At 49.6% G+C, this 21,845-nt stretch overlaps 1 protein-coding gene across 3 annotated transcripts in view; it reads right to left on the bottom strand.

Annotated features, from left to right (window-relative positions):
- Positions 1 to 2,755: 2,755 nt before the first annotated feature.
- Positions 2,756 to 21,845, bottom strand: part of ZNF395 (zinc finger protein 395) — a 40,347-nt gene continuing 21,257 nt past the window's right edge. For 2 of the 3 annotated variants that reach the window (XM_032470866.1, XM_032470867.1), the window contains 9 exons: positions 15,756 to 16,002; positions 13,892 to 14,118; positions 11,959 to 12,068; positions 7,778 to 8,013; positions 7,262 to 7,362; positions 6,194 to 6,476; positions 4,732 to 4,824; positions 3,516 to 3,619; positions 2,756 to 3,286 (listed from right to left, as the gene is read on the bottom strand). In XM_032470866.1, the coding sequence (XP_032326757.1) occupies positions 3,175 to 3,286; positions 3,516 to 3,619; positions 4,732 to 4,824; positions 6,194 to 6,476; positions 7,262 to 7,362; positions 7,778 to 8,013; positions 11,959 to 12,068; positions 13,892 to 14,118; positions 15,756 to 16,002 (1,513 nt within the window). In that variant the 3' untranslated portion in view covers positions 2,756 to 3,174. The remainder of the gene's footprint in view (positions 3,287 to 3,515; positions 3,620 to 4,731; positions 4,825 to 6,193; positions 6,477 to 7,261; positions 7,363 to 7,777; positions 8,014 to 11,958; positions 12,069 to 13,891; positions 14,119 to 15,755; positions 16,003 to 21,845) is intronic. The other variant, XM_032470868.1, reaches the window with a different exon arrangement.

Raw genomic sequence — 21,845 nt, 5'->3', positions numbered from 1 at the left:
CCAGGGCCATCACGTGGTTAACACCAAGGACAATGATAATCTTATCCTTTATACTGGGGAGGGCAGACAGCTGGGCACACATTAAATCAGACAATGTACCATTTTATTCTTTATAAAATATATTTCATATTGTTGCTGTAAAAACATTACATTTCACATTTTTTAAAAAAATTTTTAACAGTAAAAATAATACTTGGAAGACAGCTGGGGGGAAAGGAGCCAAGAAGACAAGTTCACAGATGGGATTTACCTCCCTCTTCTTTTTTTAAAAATCTTTTTTTTTTTTTTTTTTTTTTACCCCTGGTAAAGTCAGAACCTGGGAGGACCAGAAAGTAACAGGACAGATTTTTTTCAAACAAAACAGAGTTTCCACAACAAAATGAACAGTGTCCTCCAGGGAGTCAGGCCGTGGGCTGACTCAAACTGCTCTCTGAAATGACGAAACTATTTTCACAGCCGGCTTCAAAGTCCCATGATTAGACCCAAGTCATCTTACGTGCTCGTGGGTCCTTGTGCTTTGCATCTGTGACCTCACTTGAGCACAGGTACTATTTGCTGGACTCTCTCTGCACCGAATGAACAGGAGCAGATGCACATTCAGTATCATTAAGGCTGCTCAAAGCAGGCACCACGGACTCCAAAACTAATTCCGAGAGAGGTTCTGAATGAGGGTAACGCCCCTGGAATAGAGTTTCCCAAGACAACTGCTTTTGGCAATCAGTCCTGTTAGTTTCCCACGCACACCTGCGGCATCCCACCTTCTAGCAGATTCTGAAGCACAGGTGGGCCAGGAAGCAGGGAGAGACACAGAGATGAAGAAAACAGGCACGACCACTGGACCAGTTCACAAACCACCCCCACCCCGGGACAGACCACACGTCAGGAACCAACACTACAGCCACAAGACGGAGCAGCGGGAGGAGGGAGGCCGAGGATGGCCGGAGGAGGCCACCGCCACCAGGAAGGAGGCAGGAGCAAATGCTGATGGGGAAAGCCGCACCAGAACATTTTAAAAAAAAAAAAAAAAAAAAGAAAACTAAAAAACCCTCAGTTTTTAAAGTGTTGCATCCATGTCTCCTTTCTCTCTTCCTTTTCTGCCCTGTGATCTGAGAAGCCTACTTCACTCAGAGAAAATCTTCATATCCATTTACATCTACACAGCCCGAGCTGAGGGGGAAATAAAAAGAGCTTTTCGAAAGACTAGACTCAGCAAGCGCTCTGGTTAAGAAGGGAAGGGGGGACGCTGTGGGGCTGTGTCCCCGCCTCCACTCGTGGGTCAGACATGCTGTGGGGTGGGGGTGGGGTCAGCCCAGCAACAACCTGCATCTGCTTTGACTTCTCAGGGAGCTCGAAGGGGCGGGAGGAAGAACCCAGGGCCCCTCTGGCTGGCCAGGTTTCAAGCTTTACCAAGGGACAGAATTCCACATACTTTTTTTTTTTAACTAAGTTACAAAGATATACCCCATCACCACCAAAGACACCCATGTATGAGGGCATCTTTCCCTTCTGCCCTCAAACCCAGGTCACCATCACCCTTCACAACATCACACTGCTATTCTTAGGTTTGCAGGTTTCAAACACTCGGCGTGTCTCCGATTGAAAAGCATCTTCCTGGTTCCCACATGAAGAGCATCAGTATCGAGGTGTTCCCACCTGGACCAAGAGGACAGCCTCGATCACAGCCAAGGGGTGGACTGCTGCTGTTCAGTCCCCAGACAGGTGGCTTGGTGGCAGTCCCTGAGCCCCTGACGACTGGGACACAGGCCCTGAGGAATCTCCAAACCAGTCGTGCTTAGAAGAGAGGCGAGGCGCCAAAACAAAAAAGGCCCAGCCTTTGTTCACCAGTGGCCGGCGTGGCACTGAGCTCCCCACATCTCGCTCCTCAACAAGAACAGCTCTGCTTATTTACCTCCCAAGCAGTGCAGTCCAGGCTCCCCTCAATTCCCGAGGCTTCCAGAAGCACCAGCAGCTGATAATTCAACCCCAGGTCCCCATCACGTGACCTCGGGACTCTCTCTAACCTCCCTCATCCCACCTGTCAGCAGGGATATCTGGGAAGGTGACACCGCATCCAACTGACCCTCCCCGTCCCATGGACTGGACCAACACTAGTAAAACCCAGAAGCCTCCTGAACTGACTGAAGGGTCTTGTCCTATCTATCATCTTAGGAAGAAGACCCGATTGTCCTCAAAGGGGCAGGTGAGCCAACGGAACAGTGGGGGAACATTCAACGCCCTCTCACCGTGGGGGAAGCGGCCACCTACCTTTCTGTCGGCTTTCTTCGCCAGCCCTGCCTGCAGCCTCGAAGGAAGATGGGGAAAGTCTCTGGTGAAACGGGAGACAAAGAGGAACCTACCCCGGGGCGGGGGCAGGAAGCTTTCACAAATGCTAAACCCTCTCCCTCCTCAAGGAAAGAGTGATCAAGGTAGTGTTTAACTGCCGCCTTGCAAAACGGGAATTCGTTTCAGCCTTTTGGCTCAGCTATCTTTACAAACCTCTGAGTCTGGGCTTGGAGAAGCAGCCAGTGACCCAGCGTCTGAGGGAGCCCAGATGCAAACAGTCGTCACCAAGGAGGGGGTTTACTTTCACTTCCATGGAAGCTGCTCGGTGAGGACAAGATCTCCCTTCCTTTGGATTTGGGCAGACAAGAGGGGTGGCTGCACCTTACAGAGCACAGACACCCCCGCTCTCCCCACCCCATCCTCCCCTGGTTCTGCTCTCTGAGTCACCAGCCAGAAACCTTTTTTTTTTTTAAAGTAAAGTAAATTCATCTTGCTCACAGTCCCTTCTGGAAGAATGAAGAAAGCAAAGAATTCACCAACTCAGCAGGAAACAGAATGAGCTGTTCCTTCTTTCCCTATGTACAAACTAATCCCCTAGAGAGACGGGACAGGGGAGGGGAGGGGAATCAATTCTTTGGTCTCTGGTTTGCTGGAGAACACCCTCGGTAGGTCTTGGCTCTCTCCTATTTGAGGGGGAAAAAATAACTTTTGTCTCTTTTTTTAAAAAATAAAATGTCCCTGGGAGGGAGAGGGAAGTGTTTTAAGTGTTAAACCTTAACCAAAAGAGCCCAAACTCCCACTGTCCACTCTTCATCTTTTAAGGTTTCTGCTGAGGGCTGGGGACGCGTCTGCCTTTGTCCTCCGGGCGCAAGGGCCGAGCCGCCGGCCCGCTCAGTCCAGGAAGCGCTGGCAGGCCTTCTTCCAGCGGCAGGCGGTGCACCACTGGTCCCGGTGCTCGATGCCATACACCTTGCGGCACTTCTTGGCCTCCCCGCGGGTCTTCCTGCGAGAGAGCGACGAAGGCGGGAGGTCGGTCATGCACTGGCAGGTGGACCCGGAGCCCGGCCAGGCCAAAGGCTGAGCCAGCGAGCAGCAGCACAGTGGAGCCACCGGGGCCAGAGAACCAATCACGGCCCCTTATCAGGTCCTCCCCTGGGACCAACTCTGAGGCCGAGAACCAGATGGAGCCAGAAATGGGGAGGAGAGGTGGGGTCGGCCAAAGACAATCTCACCTGGCACTGCTCTGGGCCCGGGGTGGAGAAGTGACGATCAGGTGAGATTTCACGGCAGGTGGTGGCTGCTGGGGCTCGCTGAAGCTTAGTGACCGGCTCCGGACCTGGGCATGGGAGAGGGGCCGTGAGCACAGGGCAGTCGTGAAAGGGGAGAGGACCACTCCAGCTGGCCACATCCGCCAAGCCTGTCTCGTGTCAGAAGGCCTTCTCCGGATGGAGAGTCCAGGTAGGGGTGAGCAGGGGCCAGGGAGGGAGGGGAGGTGGCCAGTGAGGAGCAGGCCTTTACAGCCACACTACTGACAGAGCAGGGGTGCCGCTCGGTCTGGCCACCTTGTGGGCCGCTCCCTGCAGATTTCGATGGAGCCACCACAGGGTGGGACCAAAGGAGGGACAGCACTGCCGAGACCGCACCTTCGCGCCCTTGGGTTTTACAACATGTGACGCCTCCCTACAGAATATGCTCAAGATCAGAGCCCACTATGCCTGGTTCAAAAGGCCTTCCGATTTATTTTAGTCTGGAGGCAAGCAGCTGAAGGTGCTGGTCCACGGGGGCCTCTGGATTTCGGATCCACCCACACAGCCCCCCAAAAGCCCCTCTCTTCTTTATCGCCCACCCTCTTCCTCTCCAGCTTTCCCATGTTCTCTCCCTTTTTCCTCTCAGCATTAAGTCCTTACCATACCCCCGCAGACACTCAGGGCTAAACACTTAGGGGGTCACTGCCCTAAACATCAAGTTTATTGTGCGGTTCTCACATTCCAAACTCAACCCCCTCTCCCAATGGGGGGCAGCAGAGAGAAGGATTTTCACAGTACCTATATGCCTCCCCACCAACTTCCCCTTCTTAACCATCAGTCCATCTATCCATGGTCCACTGAAACCCAGCTAGGGACAAGGGCTGTGGAGAAATGGGAATCTCCTTGTGAAGACAGGAGGAAAAGGCTAGAGAACTTGGTGGCCCCTACCTCCCGTGCCCTAGGAGAACAGAGGTCAGCAAACAGAGGACATTGACCCCACCCCATGCCTCCTGATCTTCCTGGCAATAAAATTGCTTGACCTGGACCTCCTCTGCAGGCTCCCCCCACCCACCATCTACAAGGGGCCTTGGGGGGCGAGCCATGGGGAGAAGACCTTCAGCACCAGGTAGGTATGGAAGAGCCCTTGGGGGGTTCTAGGGCCCCCGGAAGTGCCAACGGGCTCAGAGATGGGCACACTCACCGGAGAGAGGGAGGAGGCCGTGGAGGGGGCGGCGGCCCAGCTAATACTGGTGTAGATGTGTGGTGACACTGGGATCTGAAAGGACGGCAGGGCCTGGGGAGACAGGAGAGTGTCAGCTGAGGCCCCAGTACAGGACGCTTGTGGGGCCCATCCCTCTCCCTGTAAGCTCAAGGTCTGCAGCAGCAGGTGCCCCTGGGACTGGGAAATACTGGGCTACCCCAGAACACTCTCCCCAAGAGGAACATCAGAGTACCAACACTCTGTGGTCTCCTTGTCCTCGAGATCCGGTCTTTTTTTGGAACACTTCTCTTGGAGCTGGTTTACATGCCAGCTTCATGACTTAATCACCTCCTTGAATTAACCTCTTGGCTGAATCACCTACCAGGAACAGGCTATATGGCAGCTCTGCAAAGAAGTCCAAAAGCCCTGAGTGCGGGCGGTGGTGCTGCGCTGAGTATGTGGTGTCCCCAGGCAACCACTTGGAAGCAGCAACTCTCTCCTGCCTGCCTAGGTTTAAGTTTGTAAAAACACCAGCTGGCCTCCCCAGGCCCCATCTCACAGGCTCAGCAGCTGCTGGAGGGGCCACCTAAAGTTGGCCAAACATGAAACAGCTAAGCGGCCACTCGTTCGAATGAGAAGGAGAGCTGCCTCGTTCTGTAAAGGCTTCCTGATGGAAAGCACTGCTTCTGAATTACCAACCTGCGAATCAGCCTAGAATCAGATAAAACCAAGCTATAGGCATAAAAGGATTTTAGGAAAAACCGGCACACAGCAACCAGAGTGGTTAGTACCCACTACATGCAGTGAAGACCATCGGAAATGTCACTTTCTCAAGTTGTCACACGCGTAACAGCTTGCTCTTTCTTGTACTCACAACAATTTCTTGTGCCTCTAATAAAACACTTGGACTACTTACTGTAATTAATCATAGTTACATACTCATTCTTCTCTCTAGCTAAACCATGTACTTTACAAGGTCAGGAACTATGTTTTATTCCATCTGCAAAGCTTAGCACCATGCTTGACACGTAGTAGGCATTTGGGGAAGAAAATGCCAGATGATCTGTTAATGTAGCACAATTCTAGAAACTAGGGAACTGCTCTGGGAATCTCTATCCCCATTTATAAGCAGCAATGGAACAATTCTCCAGTCCAAATCCATCAACCTAGGTTACTGAGGGATTCAGCCAGATTTCCCATAATCACTCGAGAGCCACCAATGCAGAATTCTGGAATTCCCATATTTTTTTTATACCTGTGTTTTAGTTGTTTTAATTCCCATGTTTATTGAGGGTGAAGTCACTTCCCTTTCCTTCTCTGTAGGAATTAGAGATTAGTAATCTGGCCAAAGGATTCAGCATTCAAGCACGGTGGTCTGGCCTGTGATCAGGCTGGCCAGTGACAGACACTGACCATCCTTACTGCCACCAGGCTGAGCTCCCAGAGTGTCCCCGCCCGGTACCTGGTATGCATGGTCGGCCTGAATGTGCCAAAAGGAGCCAGGAGCTGACTTGCTGAGAGCAGCAGAGGGCAGGTAAGACTCCAGGCCGGGGTGTTCTGGGCCTGAGGGCTGGGCTTTGGGAGGAGGCGGTGAGAGAACGGCCAGGGGTGGGCTGGTCATGCTGGGGGCGGGAGCCGGGTCAGCGGCGGGGGCGCCAGCAGGAGCAGCAGCTTCCTCCTTCATCTGCACCTCTGTGTAGTAGAAATCCTCCTCCCGCTTGAACTGGTCGGAGTCCACCGTGTCCCTGCGTAGGGGGAAGGAGGGGATGCGGTGATGACCAGGGACCGAGGCACGAGGAATGCGCTTGCTCAGGACCACCTGGCAAGTCAGGAAAGGGGCTGGAGGGACACCAGGGAGTCCCCCTCCTGATGCAGGGTCACAGAGGGTTACACGCTTGTACATCAGTGGAAACTGTTACTTCCTGGTACCGAAGGCTTCTCTCCCAAAACGTGTGCAAACTTCTCCTTCTGCAAGAGCTACCTGACTCTGAGCTCTGCCCCGGGGTCCTCTCTAGGTCCCACCCACTCGCCGACCCGCTCTCTCCTCCGGCGAGAGGGCTGAGTCCGTTCCTCCACCATAAGCAGCCCGGGCCCCAGGGGGTCAGTGTGGAGGGAGCCCTGCTTCCCTAGGGGAAGCAGGCGCGGAACTCACAACAGGCCCTCACCAGCCACCCTCCGTCTACCCAAATCGAAGCATCTTCCTTCCTTCCTTCCTTCCTACCGTGGCTGCGGGGAGAAGACACACCCCCGAGGTGGGCGGAGCTCCCGTCCCACCAACCGCATCAACACCCACCAACCGCATCAACACCCACCTACCGCATGAACACCCACCCCCGCAGGACGGGTCTCCCTCCCCAGCAAAGGTCTCTTCCCAACGGGCTATTCTTTGGGGCATCAGGCAGGGATAGGTGGCGTCCTCAGCCAGCCAGTTTCCAGGAGGCAACCCGGGCTGGGGTTCCAGGTAACCAGTAGGTGGAAGATGCCTGCCCGGCACCCTCGGCATGCCGAGGGGCCCTGGGCTCATACCTACCCCAGGTGGAGGGCTTTGACGTGACGTTTGATGCCCACGATGGAGCGCAGGACTTTGCCACAGTTGGGCCACAGGCACTTGTACATCACCTTCACCGAGTTCTGGGGGAAAGGAAGACGGGGTAAGGGGGATGTGTCCTCTCCCTCAGCCCCCCTCAGCCCAGCCCAGCGGGGACTCTAGCTGCAGACTTGAGGAAAGGGGTTCTCAGGGACCAGAGAGACAGACAAGCAGAGGCAGAGAGCCTGGACCCTGGAGCTGGTGTGTGCCTGAAGTGGAGGAGGGGGGAGACCCACCAGGGGCTTCTCACACACAGGCTCTAGGGGAGATCAGGAACAAAGGCAGGGGTTGGGGCAGAGGTGAGAAGGCCAAGGAAGTGGCATTAGCGAGGAGCAGTGGGCTCCTGGGAATGTCAGGAGGAAACAGAAGCAGCAAAGGAAACAAGATGGAGCCTGAAGAAGGCCCAGGGCCCATGGGGCCCCATCCCCACATGGCCGCGCTCCCACTCACAGCACGTACCTTCCTCTTGCGAGGCGCTGGTTCATCCAACAGGAAAGCATCCGGATCGGTCTCAAATCCATTATCAGTTTGAGGAGAACCAAAGGCGTCCCCCAAATACTTGGGGCTGGCCTGGGGGTGGGGGGGCGACGGGGTGGAGACGCCGCTGCTCCCGCTCCAGTGGCCGCTGGTGGTGCTGCTGCCGCTGTCCGACACGTCACCGCTCTCCTTCCATGGATCACAGGCCGCGCGGGAAGCTGCCCGGAGAGAAGATAGAGAGGATGCTCACGGGCCCATTCCCGTGTCTATGCAGATTCCGCAGGGACAGCCCAGGTCGGAGACCAGGAAACTCTAGTTTGGAGTCTGGGTTCCTGAATCTAATTCCTGGCTCTGGATTGCCTAGCTTTGCCACTCCAAGGAGGAAAAATCCCAGCCCTCCCCTGCAAAGAAAGCCCTCCCCTTTCTGAGCGTTGGTAAAAATGAGGAGCGGGTCCATTCGTTGCAGCACTGTCTGCGGGCGGCCCGGCTCTGCTCTGCTTTGCTCTGGTGGACGTTTCCTGCCACAGTCATGCTGACGATCACTGAGACACACACTGCAACTTTATTCTGTGTGCAGGTGTCCCCCGCTTTTCAAAGGTTCACTTTATACCATTTCCCTTTTACGAAAGACCTACAGTTGGCCCTCTGTACCTGTAGGTTCAACATCCAAGGATTAAACCAACCATGGATTGAAAATATTCAGGAAAAAATTTTTTCAGAAAGTTCCAAAAAGCAAAACTTGAATTTGCCACTTACCAGCAAGTATTTATGCAGCATTTACACTGTTTTTACAACTATTTACATTGTACGTAGCATTCACATTGTATGAGATGTTATAAGTAATCTAGAGATGATTTAAAGTATACGAGAGGATGTGCAAATACGATGCCATTTTATACAAGGGACTTGAGCATCCAGGCATTTTGGTGTCCGCACGAGTCCTGAAACCAATCCCCTACTAACAGTGAGTGACAACCGGACCTTAGTAACTGAAAGAAATCTGAGGAAGGGTTTCACTTTCTGAAAAAAAGGCGAAAATAACAGCATTCAGCGTTGGTTTTGCAGAGCGAGCTGTTAGAGAAGCAGTGCACACCCCAAGCACTGAGCGCGGCACCGCCAAGCTCTCTCCCTGGGAACCACATGCGGTATCTCAGCATCCAGCTGCCATAGCTCTGAACTGTCTGTGAGCATCTGTGCTTTATCTCCAGGTATTTTGTGCCTCCATTAGCAGGTATGTCCTAAGGTAACTGCTTCTTTGCTTTATGCCACTTTAGTTTAGGAAGGTTTCAAAGATATCTCTACTTTCAGAGAGGGGGGAAACCTGTACTGTTAATGGAATGATAACTAATTAAAGTGGACTTCTCACTTTAAAGGCAGGGGGAGAGTGTGGAGAGGGGAGGGGAAACGCCTCTCCTGCCTCCTGTGCACAGGCAGGTGGGCTGCTTTCCCCATAGAAGAGAAGGTTGGAGAAGCCAAGTTAAGGGCCTGTTACCAGGCTTTCTTGAAAAATGCCTTCAGATGATTTAAACTCAGGCTGGTACATCAAAACCTGTGTGTGGAAAGAAACCATTCAGCCAGCTCTCACAACTGCCGGGAGGCGCAGCATCTACCAGAGTTACTGCCCTGGTGGTGCCGGCTTTTATCCACAAGGAACACATTTGGAGAAGGAAAGACAAGCTCGGGGAGCAGTTCAGACTCATCACAGGATGACAGGAAGCCAGGATGCCCCACGTGGCCTGAACCAGCAACCCTGCTCCCAGCAGTGCATGTGAACAGAAGATCACAGGGAGATGGGTGAAATTTTCAGTTTTTAAATTGCCTTTCTTCAGGCTACTTTAGGCCCAACCCTGATTCCTCCATGCCTCGGCCATAAACCCATATTAATTTATAATGTAGGAGAATCTGACATTTTGATACACGGAAATAGCAAGAGAAGGGGGGAAAACTGTGACATATGCAGGTATGGTGGCCTTGTCCCCAAAAGCCCTAACTCCCAATGTGGGCAGAGTTCCATGGAGCCCCCTTACCCTGGATTCTGAAATCGTCTACCACACACCCTGTGGTCAGGATATAAACCCCACTGCTTTTCTTTCTTCCTTCTCCACATTCCCAGCTTCTAGGCTAACCTAGACACCCAGCATTTCACATTTCCAAGGCAGGCGCTCCTCACTTAAGACTCACGTGCCAGGAGAAGCCCACTCAAACAGAACAGGACAGAAGAACTCTGCCCTCCTAAGTCTCACTGTCAAGTCTCAAAGCTGTGACTTCCTGGAAACCCAGAGTTGATGCTATCTACACGTGGGGCTTCAAATAAGGTAGCCCCCCAGGAAAGGACTCAGGAGCCAGCCACAGGCCCACAGGTCAGGGGTCTGCACACATCCACTCAGGAAACCCATCAGGGGGAGAAGAACACAAGAGCAGAAGGCTACATCCAGCGTGCTCAGGACTGCAGAAGGGGGCCGGTCAAACGGCAGGCCCACACTAGGGGGAGGATAAAGCAAAAAGTCAGTTTCATCCATTAACCTGTACCTTGTAAGATGAACAGAAATTCCTCTACCTTAGATCATAAGATTTTCTAGGGCAGGGGCAACAGAGCTTCTATACCATGAAAGCAAACTGCTCTCCTGCAAATACACAGCAGCAAGAGTTTATGGTGAACTTCTAAGAATTACCTCTGATTCCCTCTGCTCTATACATACACACACACCCCCTCACCCACACAGAGCCACCCTAACGATACAGAAGAGACCAAAGGAATGGGTGGTTTCCGTGCAAACAGTCTCTGTGATTAGAGTGAGGTTCTGGTTCTCGTACAGACCTCACCTGGCAGAATACGTCAGCATAATTCACTGCCCGGGAGGCCTTCTTTTTCCACTGACTTTAACTGTAAGATCAGAAATATATTGTAACGGAAAAAAACCCTTTAACAGACAATGAAAAATGTTTATCCAAAGAGACTCAAGATATTAGGATCACGGCATAGTATCAGCTAGATGTATATAGGTTGGTGTTATGGATGGGTGGGTGGGTGTGTGTGTGTGTGTGTACGTGTACGTGTACGTGTACGTGTGGCTTCCCTGCTTGGCGTGTGTAGCCCCCAGGTGCTCCCAGAGCAGGCCTGCGATGCTACACCTCACAGCTGTTGCCATCAGACTGAGTGACCTCCTCTGGCAGCCTGGTCACCGACGACAGGCCCTGGGTGCAATAAGCAAGTCCGCCCTATTGCTAAATTTAGTTTCTATCTAGGGAGATTACTTACAAGGCATGTTTGTAAAGGCCACTTTCCTCCTGGTGTGAGTTCAGAGCTAACTTCATATCTTCCCATAAGCTTTTAATAAGTAGCTTGCAACTCGGTTAGATCTCACCAGTGAAAATGTTATTCCCTGGAAGTAAGTTAGGCCAGCCCTACAGCGAAATTTCCAGAACCTTCAGATTAACTGCCAGTCTTGTCACAGTACCAACATCCAGCAACCCGTCTTCCTCCCCTATAACTGATATTCAATGTATAAATTTGCCGTGAAGTCAGACTGTCGGCTTGTCTTAAACAATTCGATTTATCGAGACTTCAGCTCAGTTATTCCACACTAATTTACGAGGCTGAATCAGGCACTTGGAACAGGGGCATGAATCGGCTGAGGCCACTAGGAGACCATTCAGTAAGTTTCTGCCTTTATTTATTTATTTTTTTCGGGGTTTTTTTTTGGGGGTGGGTGTTAATTAGGTTTTTATTTCTTTACTGAGGAAGTACTGGGAATTGAACCCAGGACCTCATGCATGCTAAGCATGCACTCTGCCACTTGAGCTATACCCTCCCCACTTTTCTGCCTTTAGAACTAAATATCCCTCCACCTGCCTTGTTCAGCCCCACAAGGTCCTCACTCGCTTATGCCCATAGAAGAACTGACTCCAGGCGCCAGTGTGGCTCAGTCCTGTGCTTGAATCCTCACACTGCACCAGGAAGCTTCTCCCCAGAGGAGGAAGCCAAGGGAAAAGGACGGAAGCATCTAACTCTGTATCACTCAGCCAGTCTGGGCTACAAGGGAGAAGAGACTCCAGAAATCCTGCTGCCAGGCCGGTGACTGTGGCAATTAGCTGCTCCGGGCAGAGGAAGTCGACGGCGGACCTCTGCCGCGCCCAGACCCCACCCGGGCCCCCGTCCTCACCAGAGAAGTTGGCCTCGACCGCAGGAGGGCTCTGCACGACGGGGCTGCAGGACAGGGACGTCAGCACCATGGCCGCCATCATCTCATCCATTTCCACCGCATCAGACTTCCTGGATGCAAACAGGTGAGCGCCAAAGTTACTTCCCCACACAGCAGGTCCTGGGAGCCTCTTACGTGTCTGGACTGTTCCCTCCAATCAGTCAGTGTGTACTCAAGTAAAGCAGTTAAATAAAGCAGGAAAACCTCTCCCCATTCGTGAAAAATACTCATTCTGATAATATCAAGTCAACCCCAGGATAAGCAGACGGGTCCTCATCCCACTGCTGACACCCAAAGGCAGTGCCACCCTCCCCTGAATTCACTTCCTAATTCTAACTCTGCAGCTTAAAATCAGGAATTTTATTTGGGGGAAGGGAAGAATAGTCAAAGCAATGAAATAAAGCATGGGCATGAAAGTCAGCCAGCTGGAATTTGAAAGCACCAAAATTACCTTCCTCTCCTGTGTTATATTTAAATTTAAGGGATAACAATTACACTAACCAATTTCCTTCCCCTCTCCCCAAGGTATATCAGAATACCAAGAGGTATTCTGACAGATTCTGAATGACAACAGAACCTGGTACGTAAGCCAATGAGAAAAAAAAGAAAAAAGGAAAAAAAAAAAAAAAAGACCAGAAATACTAACATAAATCTCCCAATGCAAATCTCAATGCTTTATATAGCAGAGTTCTATAAAATTTTACATATAATGTCTTTAATCCACATAAGGTTACATTATTCGGAAATAAAACGAAAGCTGTCAAGAAGTTAATGCTAAAGTATGAAAAATTAGTGTGAAATAAATGTCTGTGTGGCTCATCTATTTCAAAGGGCTGTATTAATTCATTCTTTACAATTCAGATCCACTAAAATATGCGACTGGGCTTTGAAGCAGCTAAACCAAGACTAGTCATATACTAAACATGTCAGCATCCCCTTTCTTGTCTGATTGTTTGAACTTTTACTTCCATAGAACAGAAAAATTCTTCGCCAGCATTCCACTAAACACACAATCACAACTGCTGTTGCTCGGACCTGGTCTCAAGACACTGCCTGTACTGTCAATAACAGTAGTACCCACAGACAAACACAGAGACAGAGAGGTGGGACCAGGACCAACTGCTTACACGTTCTGCATGTAAGAATTTCATTGGCAGGTTTTCTTTTTTAATCTTAAAAAAAAAAAATCAACACACAGAGAGTATACAATTTAGAAGTCAGAATATACACATGCTCGAGGGAAAAAACCGTGTCATAAAATTCTGAAGCAAAGTACTCATCCTTCATTCAGCATCAGTGGTTTTGACCAACTAGCCAGGGGCAGATGGTTCGCAAGCCAAGAATGGCTTAACAATTTTTAAGTGGCTTTAAAAATCAAAAGACAAATTTTATTTCTTGGCATGTGACACAGGAAAATTACATGGACTGGAAACCTGAGTGTCCATAAGCGAAGTTTTATTGCAGCACAACGTGCTCACCTGTCTCCGTACTGTCTGCCGCAGCGCAGAGCAGCTGGGACAGAGAACGCTGGGCCCACAAAGCCTGCGTTCTTTACTATCTGGCTCATTCAGAACACGTTTGCTGACTCCCAGTCTAAGCCATTTTTTCCCCTCTCATGAAAAACTAAGAACTAATTTTAGTTTAAGCATGAAAAGGGGAAAAAAATAGCCCTTAGCCAGATGAAGCTGTATCACCCGTAACAGAGTTACGGGGAAGAGAAGACGCCCTTCTGGGTTTTTTCAAAGGATGCTCTCTCAGTGTATCCCATCTGTCTGATACCTTGACAACTAGACACCTAGGACGTTCACATTCCTTCCCCATCACACAAGGCATCCCACAGCCCCATACCTCACCACCCACATGTCTTTCAGAGCCCAGGTTCTCCCACACAAACCTCTTTGGGACGTCAATGTTCCTGGAGACAGGCCTGTAGGCTGGTGCCTGGGTTCCCTGCTCTGGCACCTGCGGAATGGGGCCCGGCAGCTCGGCCAGCCACACCTCCTCCGCCTTGCAGCAGATTTGTAACTTCTGGTCCAAAAGCCAGACAGTCACCTTATCCTCGGCCCAACTATGCCGCTCCACTAGTCCTGTGCGCTCTTGACCCCCGTACCACACACAAACCTGGGGGGAGAAAAGCAGCAGCCAGTGATCAACTCTTGGGAGTCTCACTCCGTATGCCCCGAGTTCTGGGAGCCAGGAGCCACCTGCCACAAACTGCATTCTCTGACACCTCTAATTCAAGCAGATGTTCCCAGGTACTTGCTTCCCACTTGAACACCCAGACTAGCCTCAGTGAATTGGTTCTTCCCAAGACAGATCCATAGAAATTCTCTAGATGGAGAGAGTGAATGCATCCGTTTCTGAGATTTTTTTTTGGAACTTGGAATCTATATGCAACTAAAGTTAAGTCACTATCATCTTAAAATAGACTGTTAGAACTATAAGATGTTTTCTATAAGCCTCACGGTAACCACAAAGAAAAAGCCTCTAGTAGATACACAAGAGATAAAGGAATCAAAGCACAGGACTATAAAGAAAAAACAAAAAACTAGATCACAAAGGAAGATAGCAAGAGAAGAAAGAAACAAAGGAAAACAGTCAGAAAACAATTGACAAGGTAGCAATACTAAGTCATGACCTATCAATAATTACTTTAAATGTAACAGATTAAATTCTCCAATCAAATGAATTTGGAATCTGTGTCTAGTCTCCCAATTTCTTGCCCAGCCTTAACTCTGTAGTCCTATATATCTGTGGTTCCCGACTATTGCCTTGGGTTGCTCACAGCCTGCGTTTTTCCCTTCAGAGAATTCTGAGTCTACCTGGGAGCAAGATGGTAGTGGTGTGTTCATAGCAGCACTATTTACAATAGCCAAGACATGGAAACAGCCTAAATGTCCATCAGCAGACGACTGGATAAAGAAGATGTGGTATATTTATACAATGGAATACTATTTAGCCAAAAAAATGACAACATAATGCCATTTGCAGCAACATGGATGTCCCTGGAGAATGTCATTCTAAGTGAAGTAAGCCAGAAAGAGAAAGAAAAATACCATATGAGATCGCTCATATGTGGAATCTAAAAAAAAAAAATAAGTAAAGAACATAAATACAAAACAGAAACAGAAACAGACTCAGACATAAAATACAAGCTTGGGGTTGCCAAGGGGGAGTGGGGTGGGAAGAGGCCTGGATGCCATAAGCCTTGACACAGAGGCAGAAGGAGGAGTCCCCGTGTACTGGCTCTGGAGAAGGCAGTGGGAGAGAAGCCCATGCACCTGGACCTCATGATAACCGCAGGCACAGGTGATGACCAGGCCCTGCCACAGAAGCAGGGATGCTGCAAAGGGAAACCCAGGTGGCACCCCAACTAAACATGAAGGTGTTCTTCATCTCTCGAAAAAGTCTAAAAGTAATTCAAAGATGCAGTCTTATCTGTCTCTTACAAGCCTGAGGTTCTTTCCCTTGTCCTTGTGAAGTTGTAAACTGAGGCAGATGAAGAGGAAACTGAGTTCTGGCCATGCTCTGAACTGAGGTTCTGAGCAGGCCTGAGCCCAGAACTGTCACAGAGGAGCCCTGGGTCTGCGAACAGTGGCTCATTCTCTCAGGAAGCCTGCTCCCCAAGGGCTCGTATGGCTGCAGGGAAAAGGTCTGTGCTCCAGACAGTTCCTGGCCTGTCACTTGGGGCACTGCTGGGCTGCCAGCTCCAAGCCTGGGGAGATCAGGGACACCTGTCCACTCAAGGACCAACCTACCTTCTGCCCAGGCTGGAAGGCCACCTGCTGGAGGCGTGAGGTGCCAGGAGCCTTGAGGACTTCCTTGGGCTGCTCCTGGCAGGGAGTGTCCTTAGAGGCCAAGAAGGGCTGGGGAGCCACCCCCTCCAGCAGCTCTGCCTGAGGCTCCAAGGGTGGGGCAGCCCCAGGTGGACCCAACACCCGGGCTCCCAGAAGGGACCGCTTGCCAAGGCGCCGGGACAGCACGCTGGCCATGCTGCTGCCGTTCCTGGGGAGGCAAAGGGGACACACAGTCATTTATCCATTATCTGGAGGAATCAGGAAGCCTGACACGCAGCAGGAGCACAGGAGTGTCCACTAAAAAGGATGACACCTTTTAAGGTAACTTTTACACCTTTTTTCCTTTTACAAAAATGATACCTATTACTAGCAGGACAGTCAGAACATACAGATGAGCACATAGAAAAACAAATCACTCAACAAGCTGCCTCCCAGAGAGACCCATGTTTCCTATACATTCCAAGCTTTCTTCTATACGTAGATTTACCTGCTTTTATTTCTACAGAAACAGGACCGTGGCTTGGTAAAAATGAATTTTCACTTATCCTGTGTAGTTGTACTGTATTATTAAATATTATTCTATAAAAACACTTTTAGAAGCCACATAGCATTTTCTTAGGCAGATGCATCCTTGCTAATTTAACAAACCCTTCATGACTGCACCCGAGGGCTGTACCCAGGGCTGTGCTGCTTAAGCCGCTCTGTCCACAGGGAGCATCTCCGCTCCACCTCAGCACACGCACCAAGGGCCACTTCCCAGGGCAGGTTCCCATCACGCGATCTCGAAGCCGAAGCAGGAGGGATTTTGTTGGATGCTTGTGGACTATCAGGCTCAGCTGGCTTCAAAGATGCAAACAGCCTCAGAAACGAGCCATGCTAACTCCTTGTTTTCCATGTGAGGAAACTAATGCTGGGAGCTTAAGTGACCTATTTGCGGCTACAGGGGTAGTTGGTGTCAGAGTCTGAACGAGCTCTGGTCTCCTGACTCCAAATCTCACCACCTCCCCCGGCACCTGGGGCCAGGCCACTCGTACACTCAGGGGTGATGGCAACACAGGACCACAGCCCTGACAAGAACCAAGGAAGACCATTCCAGGCCTCTGCACATGCATCCCACGAAGGACAGGAGCTAGCTCTGGAAACCATGCACATCATTTCTATGGGCTCTGGGGCATCAGTGCATCCCCACATGTCATACTCCAGAAAGCGGGGTCCCGTAGCGCCACCCTCCACATTTTATACCGGGGAAGAGCTAGGAAGGAGACAAAACTAGGAAGGCTGGTGTGATGGTCCTTTAGTCAAAATCCGCCTGCCCGAGAGGTGGTTAACCACCTGGCACTCTATAAGCCCCAGGGCTGAGGGCAGGGGGAGCACCCTTTGACCTTCAGGTGCCTACCCTATTCCAGAAAAAGAGGAAGGTGATCTTCCAGGGCCTCAGCCAGCCCTGCTTAGTGGTATGCAGGGAAAACACAGCAGATCTGCCTCAGGTCCCAGTGTTGGTCTCCACTCAGAGCTAGTTTCCTTGTCTGCAAGTTACAACGCTAACATTCCCCTGACCAACACCTCGGAGGAGCAAATGAGGACGTTCCAGGGAAAGACCATTGGGCACAGGCTTCTCTCAGATTCTTAAAAAGATGATGAATGATCCCCTTTCTTCCCCGTTAGGTAATAAGATCTAACCCCTGGGTCATCTGGACAGCTCACCCCTAAACACCTCATTTGTGTACAGACAATATTATCTTCAGACCTAACACTTAAGGGCATTTCCTATGCGCTGGACTCTGTTCTAAGTGCTGTACTGGCATCCTTTCGTTCCTTGGGTACCATGAGCAGCCATCCTTGTTCTGTTCTCAAAGAAACAGGGACTGGGAGAAATTAAGAGAACCAACCGAGGTAAAAGTAAAAGGCCAAACCAGGGCCCCTGAGACCTGCTGAATTCAAAGTCTGTGTTTTTTAGGATTACACCATGCTCCCCCTCCTCTTTCCAAAGATGCTCTGCCTGGGGCCCAAGACCTATGACCTCTTCTTCCCTATTCCTCACCTCCTGGGACTCCCCTGACTTCCAACCCTGCCATGAACTGGGTCACAAGGTCTTGCCCAGCCTCCGGTGGGTCAAGCTTTGTGCTCACAACCCCCAGCCACACCCTCCCTTCTCGTCCCCAGGCTATGAGTTGGCCCTTCTCACCAGCTTCATTCCCACCAACTCTTCTCTGAGAACTGACTTCCACTGGTCACCTGACAACAGATCAGAACTCTGTAGCCCCTGCTCCACCAGAAACCTGAAGCCCTTGCTCCTGCCCAGGGCTTTGGGGGCAGATCCCTTCAAAGGGGCCCGGGTGTTCCCAGGCGCGGGTCTGCTGGCAGAAGGGAGGAACCAAACCCAGCATTCAGCAAACTCATGCTGCCCCTTCTCCAGAGAACTCATGGTTCCCCAGCCATCCTGAGGTTCATTCACTCTGGGGCCCCTAGCACGTTCCTGGTCCTCTGTTTCCTCCTAACTCATTGACTCAGGAAAATATTTAGTTGAGGAACTTATGAGTGCAAAGCATATTCCTGGTGCCGTGGCAGATATCAAATACTAGGATTCTCCTGGACCCGGTATCAGCGCGATTTCCCTACCTGGATGCCCACCAGGCTAACTCCACCCCCATCTATGAAGCCTGGTGTTTCAAGAGACTGTTCCATCTCTCTGTTCAGAGACTGCATCTCTCCTCCCCACCGCCCCCTTCCCCCTGCCGCATTCAGGCCAGATGAAAACTGCCTCACAACTCTGGGTTTGAACTTTCTTTAGATCATTCCATAAACTTTCTTTACTTTCCACCCTCGTCCACAAGTGCCACTGGGCTCTGTGTAGGTCCTACACCATCTCCACCTCTCCTGAATTCTGGCCTCCTTCCCACCCACCCCAGCAAACTATGCCAAGCAAACATCTCCTCTGTCATAACAAAGCATGAATGGGAAAAATAAGCTTTAAAGATAATAATAAAGTCACAAATATGGAGGAAAAGGGGTTAATTCATTTTTCCAAGTGCTTTACTCAAGAGTTTCAAGGGCTGGAGTCAGAGAGCATGGTATCTCCCCCATGAATTCCCTAGAAAGCAAACAAGAGGTAAGAAAAACATCAGAGTCACCTACAGAGTTCCAGCCTAGGTGCCTGGTGACTTTACATCCAGTAACACTCTGTTGGAAAGTTTTACTATGTATGTAATCAAAATGAAAAGTAAGGAGTAAATTCTTTACTACTATCGGGAAAAAAAAAAAAGGTCCAAGCTAATATGGTTTCAAAAACTCAGTCACCTACCATCATCCTTGAAGCCTCAAGGCAGAAACAAGAATCTCTAACCCTCAGTTTAATGTCACTGAGCTAGAAGTGAAGCCACAGTGCCACTTAGAGACATCAGATGGCAGCATCTACCCAGAGAAACAATCCTGCTCTTGACCAAAAAAAAAAAAAACCAAAAAACACACACACAGTGGCCACCCCCACTTTCCACAGCAGGAAGTTTGAGGTTTCTACCACTGAAAATGAAGAAAGGGTAGTATTTCCAAAATTCCTGGGCTTCCAGTCTTCAGACAGAGACTGAAATATTTGGCTAACAGACTCTGACGATGTTTCTCTAAGTCTTTTTTTTTTTTTTTTTTAACGTAAAGAACACTTTTTATTTGGCGGGTGACGCTGCACCTCCTAGGGCCTGCTGGATTTGCAGAGGTGATGAACCTGCCCCCTTCCGGCTTCTTCCTCTGGGCCTTTCCCCTTTAACTGGCCCGAATTCCACCCTGAGATTCAGCTTATTATTTGTTTTATTTATAGTATGCCCCAATCTTCATTTTTAAAAGCAGAAGAGAAAGAAGGAAGGGAAACTGCCTTTATAAAGTGCCTGACAGCACTGGCTTTCACAAATTGTATCTAATTTAATCCTCAGAACAACTCAAGATAAACATATGGTCTTTTACTTCTGATGAGGAAACTGAGCCACTGAGAGGTTTGGTTGCCAAGGCAACACACCCAGGAAAGGCGCCCCTAGGGGCTGAACTCGTGTCTACCTGGTGTCACGGGGCAACATCCTGCCATTATTCCAGTACGTGTGAGATCTCTCAAAATAAAACACTCAGTTAAGTTACTTTTTATCTACATGTTTTTTTGTCCTCCCCTGTGTCAGTGAACCGCAATAGGAAAAAACAAAAACAAAAACCACAGCTGCCAATCCTGTGAGTCCCTACTTCCATTTCCTTGTGTGTTTTCTTTCCTTGAAAGTCCCTTCTCCACTTGCATCTTAACCTCCCACCTACAAAATAAAGGTCAGTGCTTTACCCCAACCTTGTTCAGCTGTCCAGTTCACTGTTAATCATTCAGCAGTTTGGTAGGAACTTTATACACCTATCGCCCTCTGAGAGGGTGCAAAGAGATAATGTAATTGATCCTGAAAGATAAGGAAAATTTTAGCCAAATTTACACCAGGGATGGATAGTGTGGAAAAGATATGAATCTAGACCAAGTGTAGGCTGGGCAGGATGCTCAGGTGTGTTCATCTGCACAGTCATATTATGAACGTGGCTCAGTAGAAAACCCAGTCAACAGAATCCTTCAGGGATTCAGAAGTGAATTCAAGCACCTACAGAGGTCTGCCATGCAGGTGGGTGGAGGAGTCAGGTTATCTCTGGACCCTAAAGGAACTTTCCAGGACCACCAGTTACTTTGTATCTCAGACTGAGGGTCCCAAGCCCCTCCCAGCGTGTTTCTATCAATGTAACTGCAGCTTCCTTCAAATCACTCTTCCCTGGTCTCTGCTTCTACTCATTCCCCTGTTGGTTTCTTTCTTGGGAGCTATCAATGGTCCATATAAACCAGCCAGCCCCTAATTTGCTATGTGGTTCTGGTACCACAAAGAGAAATCAAGAAACATCTATCACAGGGTAACAGTAACAAGGTTTCATCATGGAGTCAAACCCAGCTTTACAATGTTACATTCTCAACGTATGGAATTCCTTGATTGAAATATAAACTCATGCTGAAAAAGACTTCCCGGCTGATGTACAGTTCTAAGGAGATCCTGAGCCCTCTTTGCGTCTCACCCCTACCGCTGTTTCACCAACAGGGAGGGGTTGGCTCCCCAAGAATATTTATTTTGGTCAATGTCCAGAAGGGGTTAGCCCTTTTCCAGGCTCAGCAAACATCTTCTCATGTGCTAATAGCCCTTAGTGAGGACATCTGCCATTAGTTAAATAACTGGAACAGACAGAACAGGAAAACAAACCCTCTCTGTGGTTCTAAATTGCAAATTGCCATTTGACATGTGACTGTTGCCGGACAACCACATGTCTCAGCACATCCACGTGTGTGTGTGTGTGCACGCGCTCATGCACGATGGTTGCTCTCTCCTACCTCCTGCGGACACTGCAACAAGCCATGACATTGCCTAGTGGCACTTCCAGGACACAGGTCATAAAGTTCAAGTGATTCATTACACAACTAACGGGGTGGTTTCTTTTTCTTGTTGTTAAGGAGGGTGAAGTTTAGAGTAAGGTTCCCATGTGCTGAAGCTTGGGTGCTTGCTGCCTCTCTAATGAACGGTTTAGGGACCAAGATGAGGGACATCATTCCTCTGCCAAGAGTTTCAGGTTCTCCACTTAACCTCAGCTCTCCAGCTATTTTATGACCTCCACTGGGTAACCACTGCACAGAACAACAATTTGAGTTTTTAGTTCTTTGGCTAATATTCCGCATATCATTCTTTATCTTTTACCAGAAAATTGCTAATTTTTTTCTTTTAAATCTGTTAAGTTTTAACTTAATTTCTTTTTTCAATGCGATGTTCTAAGTTCATCCAAAGATCAAAATGCTGTAGCCAACCACACCTTTTATTTCATAACAGAACTCAGTGGAGAATAGGACAATTCATTTGCCCAAACAATTCATTTTTCAGCAATTCCTGGCCAGGGATGATCTCTGTTGAGAGATACCATGTGCGTTCACAGCCTATGATTATATGCAAATATGTCTGTGGTTCTCACCATTTGAACCTTGGGAGATGGAAGCAAGCTGTCGAACTC

The sequence above is a fragment of the Camelus ferus genome, chromosome 31, assembly GCF_009834535.1.
Source record: "Camelus ferus isolate YT-003-E chromosome 31, BCGSAC_Cfer_1.0, whole genome shotgun sequence".
NCBI lineage: Eukaryota > Metazoa > Chordata > Mammalia > Artiodactyla > Camelidae > Camelus > Camelus ferus.
The sequence above is the reverse complement of the archived record's forward strand: the minus strand, read 5'-3'. Positions and strand labels throughout refer to the sequence as shown.